The sequence below is a fragment of the Schistocerca piceifrons genome, chromosome 1 (genome assembly GCF_021461385.2).
Source record: "Schistocerca piceifrons isolate TAMUIC-IGC-003096 chromosome 1, iqSchPice1.1, whole genome shotgun sequence".
NCBI lineage: Eukaryota > Metazoa > Arthropoda > Insecta > Orthoptera > Acrididae > Schistocerca > Schistocerca piceifrons.
The window spans coordinates 400,789,855-400,802,058 of record NC_060138.1 but is presented as its reverse complement, the minus strand read 5'-3'; the positions used below and the strand labels follow the sequence as shown (position 1 = coordinate 400,802,058).

Sequence of the window (12,204 nt, the reverse complement as noted above, 5' to 3'; positions counted from 1 at the left end):
GGGGTCTGAGTGGGGTACTGTCAAGTAGGGGTGCTCCAGGGATCAGTGTTGGGGCCACTCCTGTTCCTTATCTATATAAATGATATGCCCTCTAGTATTACGAGTAACTCTAAAATATTTCTGTTTGCTATTGACACTAGTTTGGCAGTAAAGGATGAGCGTGCAACATTGGCTCGGTTTCAAATAGTGCAGTTCATGACCCAAGTTCATGGCTTGTAGAAAATAAACTAACACTAAATCACAGTAAGACAGTTTTTACAATTTCTAACACACATTGTAACAAAACCTGATATTTTAATTTCACAGAATGGGCATATGATTAGTGAAATTGAATAGTTCAAGTTTCTCCATGTTCAGATAGATAGTAAACTGTCATAGAAAGCCCACATTCAGGATCTTTTTCAAAGACTTAATGCTGCCATCTTTACTATTCGAACAGCATCTGAAATGAGCGATCGTTTGATATGAAAATTAGTTTACTTTGCTTATTTTCATTCGCTTATGTCGTATGGTATTATACTATTTGGGGTAACTCTTCCCATTCTGAAAGGGTAGTTTTGGCTCAGAAGCAGGTGGTTCGGGCTATAAGTGGTGTAAGTTCACGAACCTCATACCTCGTGTCGACCCCTATTCATGAGTCTGGGTATTTTGACATTGGCCTCTCAAAAAAAATTTATATATATATATATTTTCTCCGTACTGCCATTTCTTGTTAACAATATTATACTCGGCAGAAATCAAACCTGCATTCTGATTGGGCTTCTTTAACTCTTGTGCTGAAAGCTACCACTCGAATTAAAAAATCTTAGAAGTAATCCATGCGCTTTCGAATTGAAACTGAAGAGTTCCTCATGGGTCACTCCTTTTATTCTGTCGAGGTGTTCCTTGAAAAATTAAGCTGATTCTTGTTGTATTGTTGATTGCGTTTACTTAAACTTATGGATTGACTTTTTTCGGGTTCATAAACATTTTATTTTTATCTATTATTACTTTTATGTTGTAATTTCATGTACTGACACATTCCTTGACTGACCTTGGAGATTTGCTCCTCAATTTGGTCATACAGAACTAGACGTGTAAACGGAAAGCTAAATGTGTAACAGTCTTTTCGTTGTGTTTTACAGTGAGTAGCAACCTATCTTTTTTCTTAGGTTTTCTTATTACTCATCCCTATTCACATCACTTCACCTTCTTTGTGTGTTGCTCTCTGCCAGTGCACCCACCCATCTTCCTCCTTCCCTGCTCCTCTCATTTTCTACTCCCTGTTTGTCCCACCCCACATCCCTGCCTCACAGCCTCCCGACACTGCACTGCACCTTTGGCAGTCTTGCAATGCACCCTAGTTCGTGCATGCTCTGTCAGACAGCACTCTTCTCTCCCTCCACTCATGCTGCACAATACCTTCCCCTTGCCCACCCCTTTCAGATTGTTACTGTTTGTGTTTTTAGCTAATCCTCCCTACGCTTCTAATGAAATAGTGTTTCATTGTTAACAACAATATGGAAAGGATAGATTGCTACTGACCACAGATGAGGCATTGTTGTTTTTGTTACCAGTGTACATATTACTCATTAACTTTCAAATATTATATTATCGTTGCAGGTTTTTTATGGTGAAAGAAGGATTCCTGCTCTATTACTCAGAAAATGAAAAGAAATCCTTTGACAAAAGAGGCTACTTCAACATTCATCCAAAGGGTGTATTACCAATTGGAGGATGTATAATTCAACCATCATCTGACGTCGGCCAGGAGTATATCATCAAAATTGGTAGTGACAGCTTCATAAATGTAAGTGTTAATTGGTTTCAAGAAGAGTGAAATTGATAAAATCAAAATAATTCCACATTTTCTTGAAAGCACATAAAGTTAAACTAACAGTTGTTTTGTAGGTGAAAAATAAAGTAGAAATAGGATGAAGTCTGATAAATACAAAAAGGCTGATAAACATACAGTAATACGGGAAGAAAATGAAAAGTAAAATGATATGAAGTTAATGTAAATTGTAGTCAGATGTTCGGTCTTAGTCAAATGTAATTGAAAGACCTATGCTGAACTGAAAAATCTGAAGGCATGGGATGAATATTACAGCAAGAAGAACATGTAAAATGTTATGTATTTTTGACAATCAGATATCTGTTGGTACTGTGGAGCTTGTTAATGTTTATTATAAATGTGGGTTTAGCAGTGGTCATAACAGTCATTCAAATATAAACTGACATTTTGTGCCATGGATGCTGGAAAGGCCTATTGCAGTGTGTGGTGCTAGTGGCAGGTATGTAGGGATATACAGAAGGCCTAGAAATTTCATCGTAAGACAGAGTGGGAACCATGAGCAAGCAGGTCATATGTCCTTCTATACATTGGAAATTGCTAGACACCTACTGTGTTTTTCAGAAGCTACTCTACCAAAGACTCCAGAGCTTGAGTGTGCACAAAAATGTTGCCGGTGGTGTAATGCTGAAGGAAATAAATCTCACAAGAACTGAATGTAGCTTACTTTTGTTAATGACAATACTACTGTATCTTGTGAACTGTGACCCACACTGAAAGTGTTGGGAGTCTGCATAGTCACTGAAAACGCTTTGAATTTCATGATGTGTCAGTGAGGCTGTGCCATTATCCTTACAGTCTAGCAAATAAATTTCAGTTTGAACATTTTTCTGCAGTCCATTTGAAGGAGGAGAAGGGGAATTATTATGAGAAATGATAACATACATAAAACTTGATCAGTATTGCTAAGCTACATTTAATCCTTATTTTGCCCTCTGCTACTGTGAGGCCCCCCCCCCCCCTCTCTCTCTTTCCCCCTCCCTCCCTCTCTCCCTCCCTCCCTCTGTCTCACAGTACTTCTATACGCACTCATAGTGATGCACATATTCCCCTGCCCCCTTCGCCACTCCCTCTATCCTTTTCCTCTGCTTCCCAAACTTATCTGTGCGAACAACCACTCGTGGATACATAATATCTCAACATTTATTGGGGTGCCTTTATGTGCCTCATTTTTACGTTACACAGAACTTTAGTTACTTAAATGTTAAATTAATCTGTTAATCTACAAAAGAAAAACAAATCCCCCCTCCTCCAATACTCCTTCTACACAAGTAATCACAGGAATTTTACCATGAACGTTCATGACTCCTCTAATGTCATTGAGGTGTATTGAATCTCACCTCCCAATAGTACAACCTATGACAACACCAAATTGAGCTCCTCCCCTTTCCACATCATTGTTGACATTAACCTGTTCAGTTCCCTGTTAATGTACTGTACATCTTTATTAAATCAGAGCTTATCAAGCCACTGTAGAATCTAGTCAAGAGTCACAGTTCTCCCTTCTGTCATTAAGTTTCATACTACTTTTCACCTACTTCCAATCTCTTGTGTTTTTTCTGCAAGTGGATGAGGCACTTCATCTCAACTCATGTCATTTTTCCAGTTTTGTGCTTCTTGCCCTTTACCATTTGCACATCCCATTTTCTTTTTCCTTTATAACCGTCACAATTAAAAGTCTGCTGCCACTAGCTGTACTGGAAAGGCACCTTCTTTTTGGTGACTGTTTCTCTCATCTGGAAACCTTGTATGTCTACAGAATAGTCTCAATAATTACTGCTTTTTTGACCCTACTGCAATTGTCCAATGGAAATTAGAATTAGTAATTGCCCCTCCCCCCTCTCCTCTATGTTTCCAAGGTAACTAATTAGCACCAGCAGCTTATCTTTGAGAGAATAATGATTAAGGTGTGCAGGGTTTTTAATAGGCCTTGTGTCTAACTAGAAATTAAGATGAAATGAAAAAAAGGTTTTAGAAGTTTACAACTGTAGGCACTTAATTAGTTATTCCCTTTTATAAATAACTTAATAAGAACAAACTCTAACTAATTAAAAGTTAATGTAAACAGCAAGATGAATCTAGGTATCTTTTTTGGTATGTTATGGTTTTATTGCAAAATGTTCTCAGTTATTGTATTAGTAATGGAAATGACTAAGTGAGGTGGCGTAATGATTAAGACATTGTATTTACTGTTAGGAGCATGTCAGTTCAAATCCCTGTCCGTCAATGCAATTATAAATTTTCTTTGATTTCCCTCAGTCACTCGGGCAAATCCCATTATGATCCTTTCAAAAGAATGAGACTAGTTTCTTCCCCAGTCTGAATTTCTGCTTTGCTTCCAATGACTTCATTGTCAACAGGGTGCTAAACCCTTTTCATCCTTCCTTCCTTCTTTTCATACCAATGGATGAATGTTTGTCACAAATGTTCGGTAATTTTAATGATATGTGTACCATAGATTTTGCCTGCTCAGTTGTTAATTCATTTTCAGTTGTGTAGCACTGTACATGAGCCGTGTGCATACGGTCTCTGTAGGTCTTTATTTCTTTCTTTTCCTTTTTTTTCTTTTTTCTTTTTTAAAAGCAATACATTGGTTTAGCATTGAAGTTTGTACAACAGTGTTTTATTCCCATTTGAGTAAGAAATGTTTCAGTATGTATTATTTTATCATCTGCAGTACCTATAAATGGAATCAATTTGTTTAAGTGATATCTGTGATGGTAGCTCTGATTTCGTAAATAGATGTGTGCATCAAGTCATTCTGTTTCGCTGAGATGCCACTGTTCCTCAGGGCCCAGTAATATTGGCAGCAGAAACTCAGTTTGACCAAGAACGATGGATTCAAGGTTTGCAAGAGGCAGCTCGTATGTAAGTGTAGTATTCTGCTTCTATGAATTTTGTACATTTAATCCCAAATTCATATTCTAAATTTTTAGCATATTGCAGTAATGTAATTTTCTGTTAAGTTTTATTATCAGCAGAAGACAGCATGAGGTATGTTGAAATATGCACAAACAGTATTTCACTTATTTTATTCTAATACAATGGAAAATTATCTAACTATAATGTTTCAGAACATGGGAGAATTCACGAATGGGAGAATCCATCATTCGGGACTTAGAATCTCAGGGCCTAAAACTGAACAAAGAAAAACAGTCTTATGTGGGTAAGCTATACAAACAGTATTATTTACCAGGAAAAAATGTTTTAAATCAAGTATCTGTTACTAATTTACCTGAATTCTTTCCTGAACAGAGAAGTTACATGAGGAGACAATTGCATTACAGGATGAAATAGATAGAAATGAGGTATGTATACAGAATGATGTTTATAATCATATTTAAGAAGTACATAATTTCTGTAAAAATAAAATATTTTTTGGCAGCATCAGTTTCAATTTTGTAGAAGGGCACTGTTGGATAGGTTATTAGTATGAGATAGTAGAATGTTCTGTATTCTGTTGAAATTAGATAGGGGCTACTCGATGTCCCACTGTGGCCATGACTCGAGGCAAATGATACTCTACTTTCCCAATTAGAGTAAGTGTTCAGATGCAGTTCCACCAACTTCAGTACACATAGTGATCCTGATCTGCTTTTCAAATGACCATACCCAGGACAAAAGCATATCTGCGAGAATTTCAGCACGGGCATTTCTGATGTGGTTGACTATGTCTTCACGGCCTGTTGGCATGTGGTAGTACTCCTTATCTTTTAAATATCCATACAGAAAGAAGTTCAGCGATGTCAAATCTGGCAGCCTAGCAGGCCAATTAATAGGGTCACCTCTGCCGATCAACCAACCAGGGTAAACACGATCTATACCTGCCATGCTTCAGTTGTGTAATGGGCGAGGCAACCATGGCGCTGGAACCACATATGTTGCCGAATGTCCTTGGCAACATCCTGCCGTAGTACCATTACTTCCTGTTCCAAAAATGTTTAATATTTGTGTTCATTCAGTGTGCCATCTATAAACTAATGAACCAATGAGTTTGTTCCTCATAATGCCACACCAAATGTTAACTGACCGAGGACACTGATGGTCAACTGTCATAACCAGTGGGGATTATCTACACTCCAGTAACGCATGTTATGCTGATTAACGTTACCATGGTTTTTAAATGTAGACACATCAGAAAATAGTACCTTGGCATAAAATGTGGGGGTTGTTTGGATTTGTTGACCTATCCGGTAGACCCGCTGATTCAACTCGTCCATAACTCTATACAGCGGATCTAACGCCGTGGCAAGGAGGTGATCTTTTGCTGGGTACCTGGCCACATTGGGATACAGGGTAACGACATGGCTGAGAAAACTGGCAAGGAAGCATGTTGGGATGGTGCTGCCCATCAATGTTCCATCCCGTTGCACGTCATTATCTCATTTTCTGACAGATGCATTGTGCGTCAGTGGGAGACTGAATCGTTGCAGGTGTCAGACAACAAACTGTGGTCGCTCAAATCGACCACAAAGGCTTGGTGGACTTCGTGTCAGCCTCGCCGCTGGAAGGAGGTTTTGCTTACCAGACTGTGCATTCGACATAGCCCCTTCACACATGGCTTCCTCCTCCGGCAGGAGGATCCACCATTATGTGAAGTTTGTGGTGTGCCGCTTTCAGTTCAGCGTATTGTGGCTACGTGTGTCCTGTATACTGATATTAGGGTAGTCCTCGGTCTCGCTGGAGATCTGCCCACCATCCTCGCAGGTTCACAGAGTGGTGAAATTTTGTGAATGTCAGGCCTCATCCCTAAACTGGTAGGGAAGTGCGGCAGACTTTAATACACTATAATCTGCTCTGCATGTGGGGATAGACTTTGTCCCTACCCATGAGATTTCATGTTGACTTTTCATCAGGGCGCTGATGACCATGATGTTGAGTGCCCCCTCACATCATCATTTGTTGACATGGCCACTCACAAAATGCTACCCGGTTAAGGAAAATGATGCCATGAAATTCTTGATACAGCGACTTTTGATATGGATCATACATATGATGATGCAGTATTGTGGCAATAACTCTAAGAGACATGGCAGAATTGTGGTGTAATTGCTAGGTGCTTATCCATGGATTGTGGTGCATTAGCTTCTCCTGTAACATTCGCTTTCTTTTCTTTTGACAGTTTGTACACTGCCATCAGACGTAAAGGTGTTTACAACCTTGCAAAAGCACAAATGAGAGAGAGCTTTCTCTGGAAAACACTCAGCATACAAGACAACAGAAGCCTCAACATTTCTCCTAAGTTCTCTGTAAATCAGGATCATTTCAATTTTTTCTTGTTTGGTTGTACCACTCATTGTCCACTTGCACTTCTCTTCTTCAAATGATAGGTATGTTGAAGGGCAGTAAACACTGCTCAAATATTGTAATGAACCACACTCTGTTCTATATCTGCACGATATGTAGGCTCCGAATGCAGAGTACGAAAACAATGTTGCGAATGGGGTTTTCAGTTAGAAGTTATGAAATAGTGGCCTGTCTTACCCTTGCAGCATGGACGTGAGGTCCACGGGCCATTGTTTATTCAAGGGCCATTGATTAGCATGCCATAAAATGATTGTGAACCCATTTCTATTCCTCTGATTACAGCACCACCTGTGCCAAAATGAAGAAAATGCTTCAGACAGAATGTATGTAGATTTTGCCATAGAACTGTAATCTACAATGAAATACAGGGGTTCCCATTGAGGATTTCAAAGTTACTCACTGCCATCTGCACAGGGCGGGGTGGTGGGTTGAATGTGGTATGCGGTATCGTTGGATTCACCCCCCCCCCCCCCCCCCCCCCCCCACACACACACACACACACCAAGACAAACTAATTGGAATTATAACTTTTTTTAATCCTATGTGTTGTTTTTGAGATATTTCAATGTCTTCAGTTAAAATTAACACCCTTTTTGCATTGTGTGGTGGAGTGAGCCTTGTCACGTCTTATGCGGCACCCAGTGTCAACAGAAAGCATTATTTTGTTTCCCATTACAAACAAAATTATTTTTCAATTGTGGTTTTATGTGCTCATTTGACAGAAAGCTCTCAGATTAGTCTAGTCCTATATCTGTTTTATTGATATGTATTAATAGTGTATGCTTGGTTGTAGTGCGGGCCAGGTGGTGATGCCACTGCTTAGAACTTTACTGTCCCTGGTAATATATGTGTACAAAACAAATAGAGCACTGGACTAATCTGGGATCACTGTATCAGATGGCTATGACCAGTTCTGCTTCAAAAATTATTTTGTTTGCAGTGGGAAACAAAGTGCTTTTCGTTGATACTGGGCATCGTATGAAAGACTTGATGAGCACTGTTTGTGTTGACTCACTCCAGCTACACAAAAAAGAAACCTGCAAATATCTGCTGGAACACCAGAGGAAATTCACCTCATGACTCTTAGGAGAGACACCTGTGTGTGTGTGTGTGTGTGTGTGTGTGTGTGTGTGTGTGTTATCTCATGTTTTTTGTTCCTGGCTCGACAAGAAGACTTCAGCTTTGAGAGTGATTGAGTCACATCTAAACAAATGAAATAAGCAATGTTGGCAAGGAAATGCCCTGTAGATAACGTCTTTTGGTGTTATTTGCCACCACATGACAGACATTTCACCTCATCAGAGTTGCTTCCCTGAAGGACAGAAGTCATTTTTCATGTGAAACATAATTCCATGACAGTTCATAATGCATCTGGTTAAAGAGGGGATACCATCATGTTACAATCACACAGTTGCAGTTTCTCATAATCTAAATAGGATTGTTTCTCACTTACATCACATTTTTTGTAAAATAAATATGTATTCTATTAGTATCTACACATTTTCCTCGACATAATAGATCCTTAATTTTGAACATTTAGAAGTGAGAAGACTGGAGACTCCACCACAAAAGTCTGGTCTTTGTTCCAACCAGCAGTAGTGATCAAATGGTACTGCAGTGGAGTAGCCCTTAGCAGCTAGTGGGAAGCAATGAATTTTATTTTACTGTGCTGTGTTAGTTTTCTTGCTAAAATTAGAGACAAAGCAGTTAAAGTGCATCATGGGTTCTACATATAATTCTTGAGTGGCACTGCCAGTTTTGTTGAGGTTTAGTACAGAATGCAAACACTGTATAGCAGCTGTATGTCATGAAAGAGATTTAGCTTTGCTAGTCCTCTCCCTGTAAAAATCATATGTTGGGTGTTGCTGACTTCCTTCACAACATACAACCTACTCTAAATTCTTTGGAGAAGAAGTGTGTGCAAGTAGTGCGTGTAATGTCATATAAAATTCACAAAAATGGGACTACACTACTACAGCACTAAACTACACTACTGTACTGAGTGTAACAATCAAGTTAGGTTTCCTCATTTGTGTGGATAGTTAGCCCCTGGCATGTTGAGGCAGTGCTGCTTTGCTATCCAGGTTGTGGAAATTGGGAGATGGCTGTCAGGGTCTGAGGAAGACCTTCCTGGTCATCTACAATGCTCATCTCCTAACTGCCTCTGGAAGGTGGTGGTACATAACATTTTCATGATGTATGGGCTCTTCTTGATTGTCTCTCGGCTTTGCAGGCTTGCAGATCATAGGCTGATATCTTGGCTGTTATTGAGTTCAGCTCCTCATTCCTTTTTGTGTTATGGAGTGTTGTATTGCCAAAGACATTCCTGTCTTGGTCTGTGACATCTCGTCAAAAGCTCCCCATTTACAATAGTTGGTGGTGCAGTGTTGTATTTTCATTAACAGGTAATGCTTAGCTCCCTTGGCTGGATAGAACTATGACAGTATGGATCTTTCTTTTATTTTAGGAAGGAACTGGGATGTTCTATTCCCTGTTTCTGTCCTGTCTCATGTTTCTTGCTGTTATCTATAAATGCATGCTTTTATTTCCGTATTTAACTTGACTTTGTGCCCACTGTCTCCTTTAACTTATCATATTGCCCCTTTTTGAGCCAATATTGTGCACCTCTCATTTTTGCAGCTACATCGAGAGTTACTAAGCTCAGTATCACCAGCAGAGCCTCTGTGGGTATTGGTCTATGAGCGCCTGTCAGACGCAGGAGCACACTTTTCTGTGCTCACTGTAGAGCCCGTGCTGCCATTACCGTTCTGGCCCTATGAGCCCAAGTCTCAACCAGTAGCATACAGTAGTGATTAAGATTGCGTTATTGTATGTTCTTATTACACTTAAAAGGCAGCTGAGGGCTTATTTGGCCAATTGTTGGTATTTTGTTCAGGATTTTAAATGACTCTGTGGCAGACTATTTGTACATGTGCATGAAAGTTTCACTTTTTGTGTTGATATTTTTATCAAGATACCTATCCGCTACTTTTCTTTTCGCAGGTTGCTCATTTATTAGTATTGTGGGATTTCTTGCTTTTGAAAATGTTTATTCAGTAACATACAAACTGTTTCATGTGCAGCTATCATTAGTTTGTTTTCTACTCAGTAATTACTTAGTGTTTCAAGAACTATGCAACTATTTTCTTCTCATTTAGCCTTTGTGTGGGTAGATACTATAATTAGCAGTTTGTCTGCATAGGCGATCCAGCCTCTAGTGTTTGTTATTGTTTGTTATACTCTGAAGCTGGTTCAGTTATGGCTCTATGGAAACATCCTAGAGCTCTGAACAGTAGACAGAGCCCTGCAGACATCCTTTGGTGACATTTTTCATAGCTTTCTTTCCAGTTATTCCAATTGCACCTGCCTGTCTGTGCAATAATCTTGTAGGGTGTTGTAGACACACTGGGACAATCCATCTGCTTCAGTCTTTTGAACACACCATAAATTATCAGATGCTCCGGCTGTATCAGTCTTATATGTATAACATACTTATCATCTGAGGTGTTCACAATATGCACTGGCTGATTTATCACATCCTTGGTGGATTTCTCTTTCCTGAAACTGCACTGCAGGGAGCTCATGCCCCTTAAATGCCCCTTAATTGTCTGCGATCTGTGAGGCAGTGGCCAGAAACTGTTCCTGTAGTTTGGCTAGAACATTTACCAAACAACTTGGCCTGTAAGATTTCAGTTCTCTTTAGTCTTTGTCTTTACCATTTTTTAGTGTAATGATATTGAGATTCACCAGATTTTTGCACCCATCACTGAAAAAAAAATTCATTTAATAACACTATTATATATGATACAATTTGGTCGACTAGCTGAGGCAACATTTCCGCAACCATTCCATGAGGCCCTGGTGCCTTGGTACTTTCTTCTACCTTTAATTACATTATTGTCAGCCTTAGTTCCTCTTGGGCAGTTGCAATCACAACACTGTTATTCGCATGCTGCTCAAGTAATACAGCCGCCTCTGTAGCGCAGTGGTAGGGTTACCGCTTACGATGCAAGGGGGCCCGGGTTCGATTCCTGGCAGGGGACTGGGTGTTGTGTGTCCTTCATCATCATTGACAAGCAAGTCGCCCAAGTGGCATCATCTAAAAGACTTGGAATATGGCGGCTGAACCCCAAAGGGGATATCCCAGCCAATAAATGCCATATGATCATTTCATTTCTACTAATACAGAGCAAAGATGCTGACGGTACTCTGTGTATTCCATCTTGAATCACCCTGCATCAGAGATCTGAGTAGGTACTGTACTAATGTCTCTCAGCCTGTCATTTAATGTGTCATTGGATCATCTTGGAGCTGATAATACAGTGGGCTATCAAACCTTGATTGTAAGTTTGTATGGAAAACCCCAAATATTTGTTACCATTTGGGTCTTAGTGTGTGCCTCCCGCCTCTCTAATTGTATTTGGTGTAATAGTATTTTATATTGTTGTTTGGCTGTTTGATAGAAACTCAGTGTTCTTTGTCATTCTGTTTCCCCTAAGGATCTCTGGTAGTATCTTCTTGCCTGCCTTGCTCCACATCGTAAGAACTGTAGGGTGGGACTCAGGGAATTTTTAACTCTTTTGACTTGCTAACAGATGTTGGTATTGCCTTGTGTTGCGCCATTTGCAATACTCGCATGAATTTTTTGGCTTTGCATCATCATCAAATCTAGTTTCGTGCTGTGGCTGTATCTTGAATTCTTCCTTTAAAAGTTCCCAATTCGTTTTATGTGGTTTGTATAGTCACTCGTGGTTGCTGGATGTTAGTGTCTAAATCATTATCTATGCCTGTAATTGTTATACAAATGAGATTATGGTCACTTATTGAAAATGCATCACAGTCCTTCCAGTTTGCAATGCGGTCACTGACTTTCAAGTTTGAAAGGGTGATAGCTATATTTACCAAAAATGCAGCAACCAGTTGCATATTTGGTAATTTTATGGTTTACGGTCACTGCACGACTTGGGAACCACACGGAGCCCACCATTCATAGCTATATTTGTTGCTGCACCATTGTGATCTTGAAAAGTAGGAGGGCTGAGAGATCTAATTGTGACAGGAAGGCT

At 39.6% G+C, this 12,204-nt stretch overlaps 1 protein-coding gene across 2 annotated transcripts in view; it reads left to right on the top strand.

Annotated features, from left to right (window-relative positions):
• The window catches only part of LOC124787904 (pleckstrin homology domain-containing family D member 1-like), a 167,078-nt gene that overhangs the window by 7,904 nt on the left and 146,970 nt on the right, over positions 1-12,204 (top strand). For both annotated transcript variants that reach the window (XM_047254897.1, XM_047254889.1), the window contains exons 2-5: positions 1,603-1,789; positions 4,623-4,699; positions 4,906-4,997; positions 5,087-5,139. In XM_047254897.1, the coding sequence (XP_047110853.1) occupies positions 1,603-1,789; positions 4,623-4,699; positions 4,906-4,997; positions 5,087-5,139 (409 nt within the window). The remainder of the gene's footprint in view (positions 1-1,602; positions 1,790-4,622; positions 4,700-4,905; positions 4,998-5,086; positions 5,140-12,204) is intronic.